The sequence below is a fragment of the Cervus canadensis genome, chromosome 17 (genome assembly GCF_019320065.1).
Source record: "Cervus canadensis isolate Bull #8, Minnesota chromosome 17, ASM1932006v1, whole genome shotgun sequence".
NCBI classification, from domain to species: domain Eukaryota; kingdom Metazoa; phylum Chordata; class Mammalia; order Artiodactyla; family Cervidae; genus Cervus; species Cervus canadensis.
The window spans coordinates 36391604-36415206 of record NC_057402.1 but is presented as its reverse complement, the minus strand read 5'-3'; the positions used below and the strand labels follow the sequence as shown (position 1 = coordinate 36415206).

Below are 23603 nucleotides of genomic sequence, written 5' to 3'. Positions count from 1 at the left end.
AGGCACTATTAAAACAGGGTTTTTCACGTGTATTATTTCTTACATGAACCTCAAGTATGATGCCTCATTGACAATGTCCAATTTTGGGTTTTTTGAAATGGAGTGATAATTTAGGGACAACTATTAAATAATCTAAGTACACAATTCTTCTCAACTTTAATAATCTCTCCAAGCTTTTATAGTTGTCCTATCCACTCCTCATTTGACAGCAAAACTTTAACCATTCACTTTATCAAAGCTTCCCAAAAACTCATCTTAGTTTTCACAGAAACAATGACTCATTTTATACTCATATTTTAGTGGTTTACTTAATATTTAAGTTATGAGTTAAAATACAGACAACTTAAATAAGCAAGTTTGGTAACTAACTGCAGAGTCTAAAGCAATTAACTCAACCAGTAAGAAGAGAAGTGAGTATATATACTAAAGTCTGCCTATAAGCCACAGTTTTTCAGCATGCTTTATTATAATTTTATGATGATAATAAAGGGTGTCAATTAATTCAATGATACAACACATGAAGATCAACATGAGAATTTTATTATGCATGCATTAAAGACTTTCAGTGTTAAAATAAACCATGCACCATACAAGACTCTCTGCACTACAGACCAATGGAATGCATTATAGGGGAATTTCTCTTAAAATGGTGCTTGAATATACAAACATTTGCTTTTATTTGCTTATATATCTTTCCCCAACTCCACTAAAGTTCAATTATTATAAGGCTCCAAAGTTCATCAACCTAGGTGTCCACCTAGGGCAATATTATCTAATAATCTCATTTAAAGCAAAAAATTGATTCTACTGAATAACACTTAATGAGCTCTTACTAAGGGCTGAGTACAATGCTAGGTGCTTGGGATACAGAAAATATGACAAACATTTTGCCTTAAAGAAGGTCATAGTGTAAGAACAAAAGATAAACATTAAAAATTTTAACACACTGAAAATCTAATAATAATATACATATATACAAGTCCCAGCAGTAACAGGAGATGAAACTGACTGTGGACATGGAGACAGGAGCAATGAGAAGCCATGAAGAAAGGGTAAGTTTTAACAGAACCAAGATAACTGACCAAGCAAACTACCTACTGACCCTCACACTACACATGTTAAGATCCACTCTAAAGAACTAGACTCCAAACAGATATTTATCTTTAAAAGCTAATTTTGCTATGGATACTTAAGGAAAACAACAGTGATAACTTCCACGAACAACATCATAGGTGCCAGAGGTATCAACAGCATTTTGGGCAAACAGGCTAACTTAAAAGGCAAAGATGGAGAATGAGAAGTCCATGGGGGACTTTGAAAAGCTCTAATACATTCCTGGAAATCAAAAAGACCATACACATGCGCTGGGTTGTGTGCAAACTCAGGAAAGGTCTGGAACAGCTCTAATCTCTCACCTCTGACTGCCCTTGAGGCTCTGGGGAAGCAGGAATTAAGAGCAAAGTTAGAACTGTAAACTCCAGAGCACTGAAGACATGCTGATCACACATAAAACTAGAAAAGAGCTAGGAGATTTATTGGTTCAAGGCATTTAAGGAAATCTCTGTCAAATCATTAGCTGACAACTAAGATAACAAAGTAGAGACTTAGTGACTATAACAACAAAGAACACAGACTCCAGAAGACTAGTTCAAGAGAGTAGTAAACAAACAGACAGTAGCAGAACCACCACCACCAGTGACACAAACCTGGCGAGTGCAGCACCCTGCTCTCCAGAGCCATCACCCTACACTGTTTAAATGTCCAATGTTTAACAAAAGACACGCAAAGAAACAGGAAAGTACAGCCTACTCACAGACACACAACAGAAAAGCAACCAAAACAAGTCCTGAAGGAAGCCTGAACACTGGACTTACTAGACAAAGACTTTAAATGAGCTATTATAAATATGTTCAAAGAATATTTAAGAACAAACACAACCATGTCTAAAAATAAAGTGTGAGAAAAATGTTTCACCAAATACAGGATATCAATAAAAATTAAATCAAATATGAAAAATAATCAGAGACTTTCCTGGTGGTTTAGTGGCTAAGATTCTGTGCTCCCAATTCACGGGGCTCAGGTTCGATCCCTGGTCAAGGAAGTAGACTCCAAACACCACAACTGAAGATCCCACGTGCTGCAACTAAGACCTATCGCAGTCAAATAAACAAACAAATAAATACTTAAAAAGAATTACATAGGTGTTTTGGAGTTGAAAAGTACAATAATGAAAATGAAAAATTCACCAGAGGGGCTCAACAGCAGAATTAAGCTTGCAAAATAAAGAATTAGCAAATTTAAAAAGAGATAAATTGAAACTATCTAACCCAAAAAACAAAGAAAAATGACTGCAGAAATTTGAACAGAGTCTCAAAAACTGTGGAACACCATCATGAGTAACACAATCCCAGTATGAGTGGGATTTCCAGAAGAGAGGAGAGAGAAAAAGGGACAGAAAGAGTATCTGTAGAAATAATGGACAAAAATTTACCAAATTTGATGAAAAACATTTATCCTCAAATATAAAAAAGCTCTACAAACTCCACACCTAAATACATCATAATCAGACTATTGAAAACCAAAGACAAAGAGAGAACCTTGAGAGCACCAAGAGTGAACTGAGGTATCTCATGAAAGAAGAACACCTTATCTCTCATCAGAAGCCATGGAAGCCAGGAGGCAGTGAGAGGACATAGTCAAAGTGCTAAAACAGAAAAACTCTCAATCAATAATTCTATGTAGAGCAAAACTAGCCTTCAAAAAACTGAAAGATAAATTAAGATATTCTCAGATAAATAAAACCTGGGAAGAACTGCTACCAGCAGACCTGCCTAATAAGATATATTAAAGACAGCTCCAGTTGAATGATAGGCCACTAGACAGTAACCTGAATCCACATGAAGAGATAAAAAGAACCACCAAAAGTAAATAACTATGTAGGTAAATACAAAAGACAACACAAACATTTGTTCTTATAACTCTTGTCTTCTCTTATGTGATATAAAAGACAACTGCATAAAATAGCAATTATAAAACTGTTGATAAGATTATAATGTATAGATATATTACTGTCCATATGATATATAACACAGTTTATGATATATTTAGGTCATCTGTTGTAAAATTGACAATTCATGCTACTAATCATTTAGCATGAAATATGTTCCTGAGTTTTAACTTTGGGATCCTATGTTTGAACATAATATACTTCCTAAAAGTTAAAACTTTACTCTCCTGAATTTTAACTTTTTATCAAACATAAACAAAAACATATATTTATAGTGAAATGCAAGTTTTATAATACAAGTATATTATCCACAAAAAATTTATTTACTATAATGCAAGTCTTAGTAGCCTTTTTTGAGTTCATCTCACCCAAAATTTAAGCTTCTTCGAGCATTTGATGTTACATTTATTCTATCTGTTGACGGACTTGGAATCACATGACGTCCTGGGGACATCTTCTTTACTTCCCATGCCAACGAAGTCGGTCTGCCAATTCAAGACACACAGAAGATTAAAAGAGAAAAGAGGCGGCGGCAGTGGTGGTAGGGTAATCTAATCTTTTCTCTTTGTTATTAAGTGCATGAAAACATAAGCAGATCACAATTTTTCCTTGGTACACTGTCTATCAGAAAGTTATTTACCATATTACCAGTAAATAATTCCAGATGATGCATAGTCCAGGATTTTCCATCCACTACAGCAGGTTATGGGGGTTACAAAGACATGACATAAACTACTTATATTTTAAAAGCTTCCATACACCCAGCTATAAACACATTAAAAAGGTAATGGTACTAATTTTGGCTACTTGTATCCAGTGTTGTTGAAGAGCTAACAGTGTAGAGCAGAGATCAAGACAGAAAGACAGTGCTGAGGGTTAAACTGAAGAATACACATTCATCCTCTACCTCACCCACAAGAGCAACATCATAAACATTTCACTGTTCTTTGCTAGAAAAGCTAACTATTCCTCCTTCTTCACTGGCCCCACACCAATCAGTTGATAGGATGCATCATCTCTACTTGAAAAAAATTTCCCCAAACAATATCTTCTCTACCCTATGCCCTCAATCAGACCTGCATAACCCTCCAAATCTCCTAGCCTCTTCCTCTTTATTCAATCTAGTGACTGTGAATTTCTTCTCTCATTAAAAAGTGATACTAATTACTACAAAACAAGAAAATTCATATAGATGTTTATCCAAATAAAATCTAAAGCTTTTGATAATTTATTGCCAAATCATATGGGAAATAAATTTTGATGCATGAGATGATGAATGAAAGATGCCAACGAAGTTGGTCTGCCAATAAAGGTTGCTTTTTATATCTGTGAGCTGCCTCAGGAGGCAAAGAACAGAAATGCTGGAAAGTTCTTAAGGTAAAAAAAGTTGCCTCAGGGATTTCTCTTGTGGTCCAGTGGTTAAGAATCAGACTTACAATGCAGAGGACATGGGATCTATCCCTTATCAGGGAATTAAGATCTCACATGCCTTGGAGCAACTAAGCCCGTGTACAACTGGAGAGCTAGTATGTCACAACTACTGAAGTTCGCACGCTCTGGGGCCCCACACCTTGCAACTGGAAAGTCTATGTGCCACAATGAAAGATCCTGCATGTTGCAACTAAGACCCAATGCGGCCAAATAAATAAAATGTGTTTTTTTTAAGTGTTGCCTCAGGTATATTTTTGAACCATCATGCTCGGATAGGCATAGCTCTTAAGCTTGGAGTTGGCCTCAGAGTCTTTCTCACTATAATCTTCAACATAGCCACTGCTAGCCTGGAGTTTGCAAGCAAGCAAAAAAAAAAAAAAACACTAGTTAGCTTCTATAATGCATTGACAGTTACATTACAGACCCTTTTTGGATACAAGGAACAGAAACTTCATTAAGCTAAAAAAAAAAAAAAAAGATTTATTGCAAGGATATAAACTTACAAGGATAAGGACATCCTCAAGGTGGCTCATGAGGATTAGGTCTGGAAGAGGCAGGCTTTAAAGCAACACCCTCAAAATCATCAAAAGACCAGATGATTTCCCTCATTTCTGCCCTCTCTGTACATCTATTCTGTTTTCTTTGACCCTGATTTCCTCTGCTTATCTTTTCAAGGGCAATACAGTCACCAATTCCAAATCAGCATGATGATCTGGTTCAACCCCACTAAAGAATGTATCCCCCACTCCCACCCGATCTAATCACCTATTACCAAGGGGTAAGGGTGAAACTGCTTATTGCAAAGACAACTAGTTTCCTTGAATTTGGCTTCCTGGGAACCAAGACTTTCTGGATTTGTCCCTTGGGATGCCTTCACTCTCTTGGTTTCCCCTTGGGGTTGACAGACTAGGACGGGATAAAAGATGCCTTCTCAAGAGGGTGGTTCCACTCACTGAGACTGAACCAAGGTTAAATCCAAGGAAAAGAAGCAGCCTAGGCCTGTTCTCTCCAGGTAAAAGGGCATCACTGTAGCTTCATGTGAACTGACCCACTTCACAAAAGCTCAGGCTTCACTTATAAGTCTAAACTAAATAGCAAATTGTTCTTTTGCCTGTGCACATAACCAAAACAATACTAAATACAGGTGGTTATCCGTCTCCGGAGTATCTCTCGGCTCTCCCTACTGCCGTTCCTCGAGCCAGAGTAGCCAGCATCTAACCTACAAACTACACTGCTGAATCTCAACCTTCCCACACTACAGTCAGAAAGATCTGTAAAGGAAAAAGACAAGCCTGTATGCAATTTCCTTACTTAAAAACCCTTATGGCCCAAAGTAAACACTAAAGTTTGATCACATCCTACATAATCTGGTCTCGGCCTACCTCTCTAGGTTCATCTCATGCTACTCCTTCCCTGTTCTATTCACTCCGACCCTGCTGAACTCTGAGCTCCTGGACTATTCTGCGCTCTCCTGCACCTCCAGGATACCCTATACTGTCACCTCTACCGGGGATTACATTTTTCTTCTCTCCCTGTCAGGCTAACTGCTTCTTGGTATTTCTGCCTCACTGAAATATAAGCTCCTTGGGGAAATCCTCCTGGGCTTAACAAACTGGTTGATGGCACCTTTTATTTACTCCCAAAGTATAGCATGTTTCTTCGGGATGACTCTGTACACTGATAAGTATTCAGCCTCAGTGTTTCCCGTCAATGCACTGTGCACTTCCTGAGGGCAGGACTGCGTCTGTTTTCTTAATCACAACAGTCCCAGAGCCTAGCACTGGGACTGATTCCAAACGAAGGTTTCTAAAACAGCTCTGATCTTTCATTATTCCCCTAACCTCATCAATTTTCCTCACTGCCTACTACCTTAAGAAGAAATACTATACTTTTCCCTACTTTACTGTCACTTCACACGCACTCTGAACTTCTATAGTTGTCCTTATTCCCTTCATCTGAAAGCCCAACTTTATTAAAGTCCATCACATTTTTAAAAACACTTCTACAACCTCCTCAAAATCTTTCCTGATCTATTCTCCAACGGAGATATGACTCTGTCCTCTGAACACCTATAATATTGACAATTTTTTCATGGTAATTGGTTCTATTTTATCCCACCCTTAGACTACAAATTGGTGAAAGCAGTAAGTGTATCTTACTCAGCAGTTAAATTTCTGTACAAGATAAAAAGTGCCTTGCACTAGTAGGTACCCAATAAAATACTTGTTACTGAACTTGAGAAATGCAGCTCCCAACTTTTAGATTTAGACAAGTTTCCAGTTAAGCTGAGGTCAAGTTCATTGTCAATTTTAATAAATGCTTTAGAATCTGCCAGCTGCTATAAATATAAAGACCAGAATTCATTACCTGCTTTGAGCATCTGTCTTCTCTAGCTTTTCCTGAAGTTGAATCCAATCAATCAATGCTTTGAAATCTCTTACATAGTTATCCAGCATCATCAGCACCTCCTAATTCAAAACAAACAACAAACCATTAGATTCCATTCTGAAACTAAAGAGTTCCAAGAAAAAAATTTTAGAGTAAAGGACTTAGGAATTAATAATTTTTACACTAATACTCCTCACTGAGGAAGCAGCAAAACCTACTGATATCTGGGAAGGTGGGGGTTATTTTCATTCTGTTTGGTAAGAAATTAGTGAAGCTCACAGTCTAAAGACTAAGAGATGGTATTGATATTCCTTCTCAAGACTTTCTCAACTGAATATTCTTTTAATCTTTTTAGTGCTATATTTAATAAACAGAAAAGTACATGAAACATAAATGTACTGATAAATTATTTCAAAGTAAGGACTCATGCAACCACCATCCAAGACAAAAAATTTAACACTATCAGTCTCTAATAAAAGTTCCCTGATGTCCCCCTCCAAATCACTGTTCCAAAGTAACCACTGCTTTGACTTCTAATAGTTTTATTTTGCCTGATTTTGAAATTCATAAAATGAACTCATAGACTATGTATTATTTTGTGGTTTCTGTCGTACATTTGTTTATCTGATTCATCCATAATGCAGAATGTACCTGCCATTCACTTACTGTCATATTCCAAGGTCACTACTGAACAGTATTCTATTAACATTTATTTACCCAATTTACAGTTTATCAAAATTTATTGGTTGGTATTTATTTTAATATTTATTTACCTAATATTTATACAATCTAATGTTGATGCACATTGAAGTAATTTCCAAATTTGGGATATTTCAAGTTAAATGCTATTACTCATGTACATGTTCACTGCACATATGTATTATTTCTGTTGAGTGTATGATCAAGAGTGTAATTGCTGAGTCACAGAGTAAGCCTATGTTCCGCTTGCATATATAGTAACAAACTGTTTTCCAAAGTGGTTGCCACACCCAGCAGCAGTGTATGTGAACACTACTTGTTGCACACCCTCATCTATACCTGGAATTGTCCATTCTGGGTCTTCTTTTTGTGTTTTTAACCTGAGCCATTCTGGCTGATGGGGCTGTAATGGTTTCATTTTGGTTTTAGTATGTGTTTCTCTGATTTAACAATTCTCAGCACTTTTTCATATGCTTATTGCCCAATCTCTTTGTAAAGTGCTTATTCAAGACTCATCCTGTTTTTCCAGTGTCTTTCTCTTTTTGATGTGCAGAAGAACTTCTTTTGGATATGTGCCTATTGTTGATTATATGTGCAGCACATATAAGCTCGCCTTTTCACTCTCCTAATGCAATGGAATCTTTTGATGAACAGAAATTCCAAATTTTAAGGTGGTCTAATTTACGACTGTTTTATGTAAAGACTGATATTATTTGTGTCATTTTTAAGTATTCTTTTCCTATCACAAGGTCAGGAAGATTTCTCCAAAATTATCTTTTAAAGCATGGGTCTGTTTCTAGAGTATCTCTTCTGTTACACTGGTCTATTCTTATACCAGTAGTAAATTATCATGCATTGCTACAGCTCTAAAATAAATCTCAAAACCCAGTAAATTCTCCAACTTTATCTTTGACCTCAAAGTTGTTGAGGCTAATTTCAGTCCTTGTAGCATTTCCATACAAATTTTCAAATCAGCTTGTCAACTTCTCAAGGGTAAAAAAAACAGAATTTTAATTGTATTTGCATTGATTTTATAGATGAACTGAAAGAAAACTGAAATTCTTATAACATTGTTTTTCTAGTCTTTACAGACCTATAGCTCTATATATTTATCTTACTCAGTGTGTCTCAATAATGTATTGTATTTTTCTGTGTAGAGGTCTTACATATCTTTTGTTAGACTCAAGACTAGAATAAATGGTAGTTGCTTTAAATTTTTTTTCAGTTAACGTTGATTTTCCTGGATCTCCTAAGTGTGTTTATGTGTGTGTGTGTGTGTGTGTGTATACATACATATATATGTGATCTGTGAATAATGACATACTTATTTTTCTCCATAAGTCTCATATCTTTTATGTCTTATTCTCTTATTCCTGTGCTGGCACAAGGCTGAAGGCACAAGTGGCCTATCTTGTCTCATTCACAATTTCAGAAGGAAAGCTCTCAACATCTCACCATTAAGCTTGATGTTTACTCTAGAATTTTTGGAAGATTCCTTATATCACTAAGGATGTTCCCTTTTATTCTCAGTTTACTAGTTTTATCATGAATGGGTGCTGAATTTCACAAAGTATTTTTCCAAAATCACTGACACGATCATATCATTTTTCATCTTCACTCATCTAATCTGGTAAATAACATTAATTTAATATTCAAATGTTAAAGGAACATTGCAGGACTGCAAAGAACCTAACTTGATTGTAATGTACTGTCCAATTGTCAAATCACTAGATTCAATACATCATTATCTGGTTTAGGACTTATGCATCTGTACTTCAGTGTTGCCTATATTTTCCTTTCTCGTAAGAGTTTTGGTTATCAAGGTTATGCTAAAAGGAATTCTCTATTTTTCTATGTTCTAGAAGAATTTGCATGATACAGGCTTTTTTTCCTTCAATTTTTTATTGAGATATAATTCACAGACTATAAAATTCACCATTTTAAATTATGCAATTCAGAGCTGTGCATCATATATACACAGAATTATGGAACTAATTCTAAAACATTTTCATCATTCCACGAAAGAAATCTTTAGCAGTCACTCCCCATTTTCCCTTCTCCCCAGCCTTTGGAAACCACTGATCAACCTTCTATATCTATGGACTGGCCTGTTCTGGACAGTTCACATAAACAGAATCATACGATATGTGGTCTTTCAAGGCGGCTTCTTTTAGTTAGCATAATGTTTTCATGAGAAATGCTGAGTTGGATGAAGCACAAGCTGGAAGATTGCCAGGAGAAATAACAATAACCTAGGATATGCAGATGACACCACCCTTATGGCAGAAAGTGAAGAACTAAAGAGCCTCTTGATCAAAGTGAAAGAGGAGAGTGAAAAGGCTTTAAGCTCAACATTCAGAAAACTAAGATCACGGCATCCAGTCCCACCACTTCGTGGCAAATAGATGGGGAAACAATGGAAACATGGCTAACTTTTAACTTTTCGGGCTCCAAAATCACTGCAGATGGTGACTATAGCCATGAAATTAAAAGACGCTTACTCCTTGGAAGGAAAGTTATGACCAACCTAGACAGCATATTAAAAAGCAGAGACATTACTTTACCAACAAAGGTCCGTCTCATCAAGGTTATGGTTTTTCCAGTAGTCATGTATGGATGTGAGAGTTGGACTAAAAAAGAAGGCTGAGCGCCGAAGAATTGATGCTTTTGAATGGTGGTGTTGGAGAAGACTCTTGAGAATCCCTTGGACTGCAAGGAGATCCAACCAGTCCATCCTAAAGGACATCAGTCCTGGGTGTTCATTGGAAGGACTGATGCTGAAGCTGAAACTCCAATACTTTGGCCACTTGATACGAAGAGCTGACTCATTTGAAATGACCCTGATGCTGGGAAAGATTGAAGGCAGGAGGAGAAGGGGACGACGGAGGATGAGATGGTTGGGTGGCATCACTGACTCAATGGAGATGAGTTTGAGGCTCTGGGAGTTGATGATGGACAGGGAGGCCTGGTGTGCTATGGTCCATGGGGTCGCAAAGAGTCGGACACGACTGAGCAACTGAACTAAACTGAATGTTTTCAAGGCTCATCTACCTGGTAGCATGCATCTGTACTCCATTTCTTTCTATAACTAAATAACTGCGTAAACACAACTTCTTTCATTCACTTTCAGTTGATGCATATTTAGGCTGTTCTCACTTTTTGCCTATTATGAATGCTGCTGCTGTGAACATTCATGTACAAGTTTTTATGTGAACACATGTTTCTAATTCTCTTGGGTGTATAAATGGAAGTGGATTTCCTGGGCCATATGGTAACTCTAACATTTAACATTAACTACCAAAATTTTTTCCACAGTAGCTGTACCATTTTACATTGCCACTAGCAATACGAGAGGGTTGCATCTTCTTCAATCCTTACCAACATTTGCTATTTTCTGACTTCTTGACTCTAGTCAACCTAATGACAGTAAAGTGATACTGTTGTTTTTATTTGATTTTCCCTGATAACTAAAAATGCTGAGCACATAGTCATGTGTTTATTGACATTTGTATATCATCTATGCAAATGTGTCTATTCAAATTCTTGGTCCATTTTTTAACTGGGCTATTTGTCTTTTTTATTTTTGGACTGCAGGAATTTTTCATATATTCTGTATATTAGACTTACCAGACATATGGTTTGAAAATATTTTCTCTCATTCTGTGAGCTGTCGTTTCACTTGTGAGTGTCCTAATAACACATATAAGTTTTAAATTTAGATGAAGTTCAATTTACATATTTTTTATTTGGTTACTTGTGCTCTGGGCATAATATTTGAGAAAGTATTGCCTATTTCAAGGTTACAAAGATTTACATCTATGTTTTCTTCAAAGTTTTATAGTTTTAGTTCTTACCTTTAGGTCTTTGATCCATTTTCAGCTAAATTTTGCATATGGTGTGAGGTAGGGACCCAAATTTCATTCTTTGTGTGTGGATATCTAGTTGTCCCAGCAACGTTTGCTGAAAGGTGATTCTTTCCCCATGAAATACTCTCCACACCCTTGTCAAAAAAAGTGACCAGGGCTTCCCTGTTGGCATACTTGCCAATGCAGGAGACATGGGTTTGATCCTTGGTCCTAGAGGATCCCACAGGCAGTGGAGCAACTAAGCCCCTGGGCCACAACTATTGAGCCTGTGCTCTAGGGCCCAGGAGCTGCAACTACTGAAACCTGTGCACCACGGAGCTCTTCCCTTCTCACAAAGAGAGAAGCCACTACAGTGAGAAGGCTTCACACTGTAACGAGAGTAGCCCCCACTCACTGCAACTACAGAAAAGTCTGCTCAGCAACAAAGAACCAGAATAGCCCAAAATAAATAAATAAATAAAAACATTCTAACAAAAAAAGTGACCACAGATGTTACGGATTTACTGCCAAGATCTCTATGTCTATCCTTAGACACAGATTTATATGCCTATCCTTATCCTGGAAACTCATCATTTTGATTATTATAGCTTTGGAGTAAGCTTGAATTCAGGAAGTGTGGGTCCTCCAACTCACTCAAATTTTACCAACTGTTCCACTACTGTACTTTTGCTGTTGCTGTTCAGTCACTAAGTCATGTCTGACTCTTTGTGACGCCATGGACTGCAGCACACCAGGCATTCCTGTCCTCCACTATCTCCCGGAGTTTGCTCAAACTCATGTCCATTGTGGAGAAGGCAATGGCAACCCACTCCAGTACTCTTGCCTGGAAAATCCCATGGACGGGGGAGCCTGGTAGGCTGCAGTCCATGGGGTCGCAAAGAATCGGACACAACTGAGTGACTTCACTTTCACTTTCCACTTTCATGCATTGGAGAAGGAAATGGCAACCCACTCCAGTATTCTTACCTGGAGAATTCCAAGGACGGTGGAGCCTGGTGGGCTGCCGTCTATGGGGTCGCACAGAGTCAGACACAACTGAAGCAACTTAGCAGCAGCAGCGGCATGTCACTGGCATGTCCACTGAGTCAATGATGCCATCCAACCATCTCATCCTCTGTTGCCCCCTAAATCTTTCCCAATATCAGGGTCTTTTCCAATGCGTCAGCTCTTTGCATCAGGTGGCCAAAGTATTGGAACTTCAATTTAAGCATCAGTCCTTCCAATGAATATTCGGGATTGATTTCCTTTAGGATTGACTAGTTTTATCTCCTTGCTGAACAAGGGACTCTCAAGAGTCTTCTCCAGGACTACAGCTTTGAAAGCTTCAATTCTTCAGTGCTCAGCTTTCCTGAGGGTCCAAATCTCACATCTGTACATGACTACTGGAAAAACCATAGCTTTGACTAGATGGACCTTTCTTGGCAAAGTGATCTCTGCTTTTCAATACGCTGTCTAGGTTTGTCATAGCTTTTCTTCCAAGAAGCAAGTATCTTTTAAATTTTGTGCCTGCAGTCACCAACTGCAGTGATTTTGGAGCCCAAGAAAATAAAGTCTGTCACTGTTTCCATTTATCCCCCACCCATTTATCATGAAGTGATGGGGCTGGATGCCATGATATTCATTTTCTGAATGCTGAGTTTTAACCCAGCTTTTCACTCTACTCTTTCACCTTCATAAAAAAAAAACAAAAACTCTTTAGTTCCTTTTCATTTTCTGCCATTAAGGTAGTGTCATCTGCATAATATCTGAGGTTATTGATATTTCTCCCTCAATCTTGATTCCAGCTTGTGAGCCATCTAGGCTGGCATTTCATGTGATGTATTCTGCATATAAGTTAAATAAGCAGGGTGGCTTTAGAGAAGAAAAATAAACTAATCCAAGGACCTACTGAGAATCATGCTTGTATTTAACTGTCCTGTCTTCTTCATTTTATTACTGCTCTTCCTCAGTCATTCATGACCTCATATTTTTAAAGAACATAGGCAGTTATTTTGTAATATGTCAATCAATTTAAGGTCAAATTAAATGAATTATCAGGAACACCTCATTAGTGATGCTGTGGTCTTCTCAGGGCCTAATATAAAGAGGCACCCACTATGTATATGTCCTATTACTAATCATAATAAATCTGATAATCTGATAAGTGGTATCTAACAACTCCCCACTTAGACTTCCTATTTTTGTCTGTACTTAAAAACTATCTTTTAGGGAGATATTCTGTAACTATAAATATCGTGTTCTTCAACAAATTTCACTAAGATCCATTGGTGATTATTGCCTGGATAAATTATTATAACAATTGGTAAATGATGGTTTTCTAATTCCATCATTCCTTCTACATTTATTACTTAGCATTCTATTATAGAAAAGGTGCTTTCCCTTCTCCCTTACTTGACTATTTATTAATTTACTTATTCATAATAGTATGGATTCACCAATTTCTATATTCTTGAATGATCCATCACTATCATTGTTTAATACTCGAATTGTCCCAGATTTGGCAAATGGGAAGTTGTTGATGCTGGCTCTTATGTATTTCTGACATGTTACCATTGCATCAGATTATTTCCTACTTTCTGTCACAAAAAGATTTTTCAGGCTCATCTTGTATTTTCCCTGCCCCTGCCCTGGAATCAGCTATTTCTCTAAGCAGTTCGGGTTCTTTTCATTGGAGAATGATATATTGACCTAAATGATATAAATACCTAAAGATTAGGTAATTAACGTGCTCACTGATACTGGTGTGTCAGTGCTTGACGGTGCTCCCAGTTGCTGTTGTTGTTCAGTTGCTCTCTTGTGGACTTTGCTCAAACTCATGCCCATTGAGGTGGTGACCCATCTAGCCATTTCATCCTCTCTCGCCCCCTTCTCCTCCTGCCCTCAATCTTTCCTAGCATCAGGGTCTTTTCCAATTAGTCAGCTCTTCTATTCAAGTGGCCAAAGTATTGAAACTTTAGCTTAAACATCAGTCCTTCCAATGAATATTTAGGGTTGATTTCCTTTAGGATTGATTGGTTTCATCTCCCTGCTGTCTAAGGGACACTCACGAGTCTTCTCTAACACCACAGTTTGAAAGCATCAATTCTTCTGCACTCAGACTTATTTATGGTCCAGTTCTCACATCCATACATGACTATAGGAAAAACCATAGCTTTGATGAGATGGATCTTAGTCAGCAAATTGATGTCTCTGCTTTTTAATATGCTGTCTAGGTTTTGTCATAGCTTTTCTTCCAAGGAGCAAGTGTCTTTTAATTTCATGCCTGCAGTCACTGTTCACAGTGATTTTGGAGCCCAAGAAAGTAAAATCTGTCACTGTCCCCACTTTTTCCCATCTATTTGTCATGAAGTGATGGGAATGGATGGCCATGATCTTTGTTTTTTGAATGTTGAGTTTTAAACCAGTTTTTCACTGTCCTCTTTTACCCTCATCAAGACGCTCTTTAGTTCTTCTTCGCTTTCTGCCACTAAAGTGGTATTATCTGCATATCTAAGGTTATTGATATTTCTCCCCACACTCTTGATTCCAGCTTGTGAGTAATCCAGCCTAGCATTTTGCATGATGTACTCTGCTGGGAGAAATATCAATAACCTCAGATGTGCAGATGACACCACCCTTACGGCAGAAAGTGAAGAGGAACTAAAAAGCCTCTTGATGAACGTGAAAGAGGAGAGTGAAAAAGTTGGCTTAAAGCTCAACATTCAGAAAACTAAGATCATGGCATCTGGTCCCATCACTTCATGACAAATAGATGGGGAAACAGTAAACACGGTGTCAGACTTCATTTTTGGGGGCTCCAAAATCACTGCAGATGGTGACTGCAGCCATGAAATTAAAAGACGCTTACTCCTTGGAAGGAGAGTTATGACCAACCTAGATAGCATATTAAAAAGCAGAGACATTACTTTGCCAACTAAGGTCCATCTAGTCAAGGCTATGGTTTTCCCAGCGGTCATGTACGGGTGTGAAAGTTGGACTGTGAAGAAAGCTAAGCGCCAAAACATTGATGCTTTTGAACTGTGGTATTGGAGAAGACTCTAGAGAGTCCCTCGGACTGCAAGGAGATCCAACCAGTCCATCCTAAAGGAGATCAGTCCTGGGTGTTCACTGGAAGGACTGATGCTGAAGCTGAACCTCCAGTACTTTGGCCACCTCATGAGAAGAGTTGAGTCATTGGAAAAGACCCTGATGCTGGGAGGGATTGGGGGCAGGAGGAGAAGGGGATGACAGAGGATGAGATGGCTGGATGGCATCACCGACTCGATGGACATGAGTTTGAGTAAACTCCGGGAGTTGGTGATAGACAGGGAGGCCTGGGATGCTGCAATTCATGGGGTCGCAAAGAGCTGGACACAACTGAGCAACTGAACTGAACTGAACTGAACTCTGCATATAAGTAAATAAGCAGGGTAACAATATACAGCCTTAATGTACTCCTTTCCTAATTTTGAACCAGTCCCATTCTAACTGTTGCTTCTTGTCCTGCATACAGGTTTCTCAGGAGGCAGGGAAGGTGGTCTCATATTCCCATCTCTTTAAGAATTTTCCAATTTGTTGTGATCCACACATTCAAAGGCTTTATGTAGTCAATGAAGCAAACGCAGACAGTAGAAAAACAAATATACACATACACATGCACACACATACACATGAACACATCTACACCTATTTCTGTATCTAGCTGTGTATAGGTATTTAAAAAAGAAACGTAAGTTCATACCAATGCTTCCAAATTCAATCAATCACCTATTTGTTGTTGTTGTTCAGTCGCTAAGCAGCATCTGACTCTTTGTGACACCATGAACTGCAACACGCCAGGTTTCCCTGTTTTTCACTATCTTCCTGAGTTTGCTCAAATTCATGTCCATTGAGTCAGTGATGCTATCTAACCAACTCATCCTCTGTCTTGCCCTTCTCCTCTTGCCATCAATCTTTCCCAGCATCAGGGTCTTTTCCAGTGAGTCGGCTCTTCACGTCAATCACCTTAGTTCATTCTAAACTTCTCCCTTTCCATATTGGTAAATCCTTTCTCTGAAAATGAGACATTTTACTCCCTTTATATTCAAAATCTTAACTTATTTTCTTAATATTTCTTATGCAACCAACCCACATCTGCCAGCTACTTCTAATCCCTGCTTTTTTAAACGAGGTGGGAGAACAAGAGAATAGAGAAGGAGCTCTAGTATTTTTAATGTTCTATAGGATTTTTTAATGTTCTATAGGACCTGTAGTCAGTTACCTTTTTCATATCTGATAGTAATGTTAGAAGTAATATTATCTTTTTCATCACTGATACTAGTTTCCATAGTTTCTAATTTCTTTTCTTGATTAACCACAGCAGCAGCTTCTGACTTTGCTGATGATGTCTGATATATGACAGTTCTATTTTATTAATTTCTACTCTTTATCATTTTCTTCCTTCTAATGTCTTTGGGTTTAGTCTACTTTCCCCCCCAACTTCTTGAGCTGGATATTCTAATCACTGGCTTTCAGCCTTTATTATATTCCAGAAATTATAAGCATTTTAGCACTATAAAGTTTCCTTCAGATATGACTTAGGCTCCATCTCAGATATATTATTTTTGTTATTCAGTTCAAAATATTTCCTAATTTCTACTATAATTTGTCCTCTGACCAGTAAATTACTCAGGTTATTATTGCTGAGGCTTCCCCCTAAGGATTTCTATCTTTTCCTGGATCATGCTCCTATCATTCTTCTGCTTAAGAATTCTTCACCTTCCCTAAGCTGTCTGTAGGTTTATTATTTATCACCTAGCTCTTCCAGTTATCCTCAGAGATATGAAAAGTCCCTCTACCCAAACATTTTTACCAGTGTATGACAAAAGAAATACAGGGTATTTGATAAAGAAATATAGGGTACACTCATCCAATATACAGATGAAATTAATCCACCATAGACAAAAGAATTCAAAAAATATGTTCAATATGGTAATCACTTTCCACACGTGGTTATCAAGTACATTAAAGGTAGCTACTCTGAACTTAGACTCTGACCAAAAAGAAAGAATATAAAATATCTTAATAATAATGATCACAGTAAAAAAATAATAATACTAATACTCATTACATGTTGAAATAATTTTTGATGTATTGGGTTAAATTTAAAATATTATGTAGGTTATTTTCATATGTTTCTTTTTGCCTTTTTAATGTAACAAGTAGGAAATTTAGAAGTACATTTGGGGCTTATGTTATATTTCTATTGGGCAGCATGGACAAGCTATAGTAATGTGGCAAATCTAAAAAGATGAGATTTTTAAAATGATAAGTTTCTGATTCTACCCTTTGATCCAGTAACTAACTGTACAAGTAAAATATTAGGCAGAGGTTGGTTTTAAAAACACATGACACATATAAAAAAGACTGTAATTTTACTTGACACTAAACTCAAGTTGAGTAAATAGTTTGCTGAGTCAGAGGAAAAAGTGAATATGGCCTCACACTTCAATAATACAATTATAATAGCAACTATGAAAAGGCTGGGGTCTGATCAGCATAAGGTAAAACGAGACCACTTCCTCTGTGGGTTTTCTGTCTGTATGAAACATTTTTTTACTGCTAACTAGAATTTCCACTCTCTTTCTAGTTTGGGGAATTGGGTTTTTGCACAGACATAAAAGGAGAAGATCCTCCTGCTCTCTATTACTTGACAGTTAAGCACAGTAGTATGACTGGAACTTAACCAATCAGACTCACTTGCCTGGGACTCTGAATCTCAAGCAAGCAAGGCAAAGATAAAGAGGAAATGGTGGTATTTTAAAAAAAGAGCAATACATCCTAGCCAGATGTTTCTCTGCAAAACCTCCCTGGTTTCTGCCTATTTTCTAACCCTGATTCATGGGTTTTAGTATCAAATCTGTGACCTATCCTCTCAAAGAATTAATTTTTCTATTTAATCAGCTAGAGTCTAATTCTGTTGCTAGCTACTTGCTAGCCACTAAACCATGGTAAGCACAATTTAAGGAGGATAGATAGATAAAGTAGAACACAATAAACCAAGTGTGATAATAAGGAAGATTTTAACATCACATCATAGTAGGAACTACAGTAAGAATTGGATGACTAGGCTTAAAGACTAATGGGATGGTATGATAGACATCTTCATATAAGAGAGGTTGTCATAAAAGGGATTATATTATCTCCATATAAATACAAGTTATAGAACAAACAATGCTCAGTGAAAATGACAGATTTTCACCTGCCAGAGCTGTCTCAAAAAAAGAATTAGTTACCAGAGGGAATATGGTCAAGGGAAACTGTATAATGGGTAGGTGGATTAGACAACGTTACTAACAGTTCTAAGATTCTATGATTTACTCACCAAAATCAAATTTGTTAGAAACCCACTATGTGTCAAAACACTGAATCAATGAAATTCAAACCACAAGAGAGAGGTATTCAGTGATTTGAAACATTGATAGCATGCTAGCAAATGCTGCTCTTTAGCCTGAGTGAATTAAACAGAAGATTATTCCCTCAGATGTCCAATGTAACATTTATCATTGGTACTTTCTGACAGAAATTAATTATAATTTACAATCCCTCCTAAAGCAAATTTCTACCCTCTCCAGTCTTGTTTAGAAATCTTTATTCTAAAGAATGGGCTGAATAAGTAAAACTATTAGTGACAAAAGATGTTAAATAATGAGTAAATTTCAGAGGATTATCTAATGAATGAAGAAGTCACATAGTCTATTGTCAGTCACTCATTTTCAAGATAACACCGAGTTTAATGATTTGGTTGTGAACACAGCACAGAACCCAAGCCCCACTGCATTGACTCCTGGCCCACTGCTCTTTCTGCTAAGTCATACCTCCAAGATGTTCTATACCAGCAGCAAGAAAAATAAAAGGAAGAAAAGATAGGAATGAAAAAAGTTACTAGCAAATCCATTACCAAGAGAATGCTTCCCTCCAGTGTTTTTCATCAACACTTTTTATATTTACTACTAAACTGAAGCTTTCTGAAGTCAAATTCAAAAAATAATAATAATGGCTAGTCTTTTAAATAATCTTTAATTCTGCTAACATATATGTGAAATCATCAGTTTAAAAAGAAATACATTTGGAAAAGTAAATGTCTAAAATTTTACCAGCATTTCTAAGGCAAATGATACAAAGCTGAATATATCAAAGGCCATTATAATTATGCATGATGTAAAACCAGTTTCCATAATACAGGTTACCTGCATTCTGTTTATCAAATACAGCACTTGCACTGACACTAAGCCTGCAATAACAAAATACATTTCAAACTGACTGGATTTCACAGGAATCACTTCTAATTCAGTTTATCTGCACTCTAATTTTCCTCTTTAGAAAATCCAAAATCACATTACTGTGACACTACGTTCTACTCATCTCGCAAGGACTTTTTTCTTAGCACTGACTAGTTTTACACGAGAGTGGCAATGAAAATTTTACAGAAGAAAGATTTAAAAGCATAAGCCACTAAGATCCACTCCACGTCTGACAAAAGGGAATTGATGTCAAGTTTAGCTATGTGCAGACATTGCTTAATTGGCCATAGTTGCCATTTAAATGCATATGACAAAGAACTTTAAAGTGTATTCACTTTACCAGTATCATACTACTCTCATCTTACTGTAAAGACATGCCAGTCTCACTTTACTATAAAAGGCAACTTTCCAATTCTCCCAGAAGATGACTATCAGAAAATGACAGCCAGCTATAAAAACGGTTATTTGTTTTAAAAATATATTACTTTTCCATAATAAAGTATTGGACTCATGGTTTAGTATCAGTGGGCCTCAAAGACCTCAAAAACACTTTTCACTTACAAATGTTTCATTTTTAAACATACAGGTACACTTTGGAAACCAGACCCAAGACTAAAAAATATATGCCAAGTTATTCATAAATGAAATATAGTACCAACCTCACTTTAGTCATAAAAGTTATATTCTACTTTAAAAGACTCTCCTGACACAGAAGTACTGTTTATTTTCTTTCTAAGGTAATCTTATTGCCAAATCACTGGTAATGAAAGTTTTCTATGATCAGGAAAAGGAAAATTGTAAAAATTTAGTTGACTTCCTTTTCTCAATGTTACTAATACAATTCAAATTCTTTAATTAAATTCATTAACTTAAGCGACCTACTTTAGGGCACAGAAAGATTTAATTCAGAATAATTTCCTTTGAAAGTTTTCTACTGATTTCCCTTTTCACTGAAAGAAAAAAAGAAGAAGAAGAAACCCTCTAAAAGGCAAGAATATAAGCAGCTATATTTCTGATACAAGTTGGCACAGAGAAAGTACATTTGGTGGCTTAAACAACCTACTTTAAGGAATGTTTAGCTCACCGTTATCAGAAATGATCAGAGCGGTACCATGCAGCTGTAACCTGAGTCATGTTTTACGAACAAGGGAATACAAACAAGACAAGCAGCTGCAGCAGCCTCACAGTCACTGATGCACATCCTTCTCCTTACAGCTATGAAGGCTATTTTGTTAAGCAGGATGAAACAGAACAAAAGTGGCTCTGAAAGTAATGTTATAGGCATTCAGATAACTACATATGGATGTACAGCTAAAATTACCAATTAGTTTACCAATTGGCTGCAACGAATTCGATTGGTTTGTAACTAATTCCAGTTACTGGCGCACCGCAGGATGGTTGGCGCCATCCCTTTGTGCTCCTGACACACAATACCAGGTGCGCAGACCCCTGGGCCCAGACATCAGTATGGCCCTCCAACTCCGCTGCAGGAATGGTACAGTGGTGCACCTCTGTGATGATGGAAAAGTGGAAATAACCATCACAGGAGAAGTCAGGGATGAAGGGGCTCTTACGAAAAGAAAATGCTTTACAAAAAGTGAGACAAGTTCTAAAAAGCATTATTTTTTTAAAACTGCTAATCTAATGTTTAAAAAAGAAATCATCTGAAAGCAAAATGGCAAGTAAATCACTTTCAAAACTGTCTAATAATAGTATTCAGCCAGTTATCTTCATTCCTTTATCATTCACCTCTTTCCAATATCTCCCCGTAATTCTCAACATAAGCAAGCTGGAAAAAGAATACATACAAAATAGATTCAACAAATAAAAGCCTACCAAATGAAAATCTGCTAATGAAAAGCATTCTCCTATAATTTAATCCTTACCAGACTCTTTTTGGATAAATAAAATTTGCAGTTGCCTGGGCAGTGATACAAATATGTTGCTTCAGTGACTAACGAATTTTGAATCTCAACTCATTTGGAAGTTTCTGGACTAGATGCTCTTATGCTATTTCCCATTATGAAAACCGAGAGACCTATTGTGACTAAGCATAAGTAGACAAAAATGCTCAAAAAAATTATTATAATGCTCAAAATCAACATTGTTGTTGCTGTTCAATCGTGTCTGACTCTTTGCAACCTCACAGACTGCAACACACCAGGCTTCCGTGTCCTTCACCATCTCCCTGAGATTGCGCAAACTCAAGTCCATAGAGTCGATGACATCATCAAACCATCTCGTCCTCTGTTGTCCCCTTCTCCTGTCTTCAACTTTTCCCAACATCAGGGTCTTTTCCAGTGAGCTGGCTCTTCACATCAGATGGCCAAAGTATTGGAGCTTCAGCATCAGCATCAGTCTTTGCAATGAATATTCAGGGTGGATTTCCTTTGGGATTGACTGGTTTGATCGTGCAGTCCAAGGAACTCTCAAGAGTATTCTCCAACACCACAATTCGAAAGCATCAATGCTTCGGCATCCAGCTTTTCTTATGGTACAACTCTCATATCCATACATGACTAATGGAAAAACCATAGCTTTGACTATATGAACCTTTGTCGACAAAGTCATGTTTCTGCTTTTTAATATGCTGTCTAGGATTGTCATAGCATTTCTTCCAAGAAGCAAGCATCTTTTAATTTCATAGCTGCAGTCAGCATCTGCAGTGATTATGGAGCCCAAAAAAATAAAGTCTGTCACTGTTTCCATTTTTTCCCCATCTATTTGCCATGAAGTGATGGGACCGGATGTCATGACCTTTGTTTTCTGAATGCTGAGTTTTAAACCAGATTTTCACTTTCCTCTTTTACCTTCATTAAGTGGCTCTTCAGTTCGTCTTCACTTTCTGCCATTAGGGTGGTGTCATCTGAATATCTGAGTTTACGCTGGTTTCTCCCAGCAATCCTGATTCCAACTTGAGCTTCAATCAGCCCGGCATTTCGCATGATGTACTCTGCATGTAAGTTAAATAAGCAGGTTGATAATATACAGCCTTGATGTACTCTTTTCCCAACTTTGAACCAGTCTGTTGTTCCATGTCCGGTTCTAACTGTTGCTTCTTAACCTCCATACAGGTTTTTCAGAAGGCAGGTAAGGTGGTCTGGTATTCCTATCTCTTTAAGAATTTTCCACAGCTTGTTGTGATCCACACAGTCAAAGGCTTTAGCACAGTCAGTAAAGCAGAAGTAGATGTTTTTCTGGAACCCCCTTGTTTTTTCTATGATCCAGCGAATGTTGGCAATTTGATCTCTGGTTCCTCTGTTTTTTCTAAATCCAGCTTGTACACCTAGAAGTTCTCAGTTCATGTACTGTTAAAACCTGGCTTGAAGGATTTTGAGCATTCCCTTGCTAACTGACTATGTTCCAATATAAAATAAAAAGTTTAAAATTAAATTAAATTGAAAAAAATACAACACATATAATTAATAAAAAGATACTAAAATGTATAAAGCAAAAATTCCCAAAAATTCAAAGAGATATTGAAGAAATTGCAATAGTAGTGGGAAACTAAAATATTTCAGTGCCTGAGAGTTCAAGGACATTAAAAAAACAAGCTAATAATTTACAGTTGTAAATAGTAACTTTAAAAATATAAACATCAAATGGGTTGAATGCCCCAACCAAAAGACAAAGATTGGCTGAATGGATACAAAAACAAGACCCCTATATATGCTGTCTACAAGAGACCCACCTCAAAACAAGAGACACATACAGACTAAAAGTGAAGGGCTGGAAAAAAATATTTCATGCAAACGGAGACCAAAAGAAAGCAGGAGTCGCAATACTCATATCAGATAAAATAGACTTTCAAATAAAGGATGTGAAAAGAGACAAAGAAGGTCACTACATAATGATCAAAGGATCAATCAAAGAAGAAGATATAACAATTATAAATATATATGCACCCAACATAGGAGCACCGCAATATGTACGGCAAACGCTAACGAGTAT

General features: G+C 37.1%; 1 protein-coding gene across 2 annotated transcripts in view; it reads right to left on the bottom strand.

The window, feature by feature from the left end:
• SCAPER (S-phase cyclin A associated protein in the ER) overlaps positions 1-23603 on the bottom strand; it is a 410821-nt gene that overhangs the window by 314940 nt on the left and 72278 nt on the right. For both annotated transcript variants that reach the window (XM_043489284.1, XM_043489285.1), the window contains exons 6-7: positions 6806-6906; positions 3376-3492 (exon numbers count right to left, since the gene is read on the bottom strand). In XM_043489284.1, coding sequence (XP_043345219.1) covers positions 3376-3492; positions 6806-6906 — 218 coding nt within the window. The remainder of the gene's footprint in view (positions 1-3375; positions 3493-6805; positions 6907-23603) is intronic.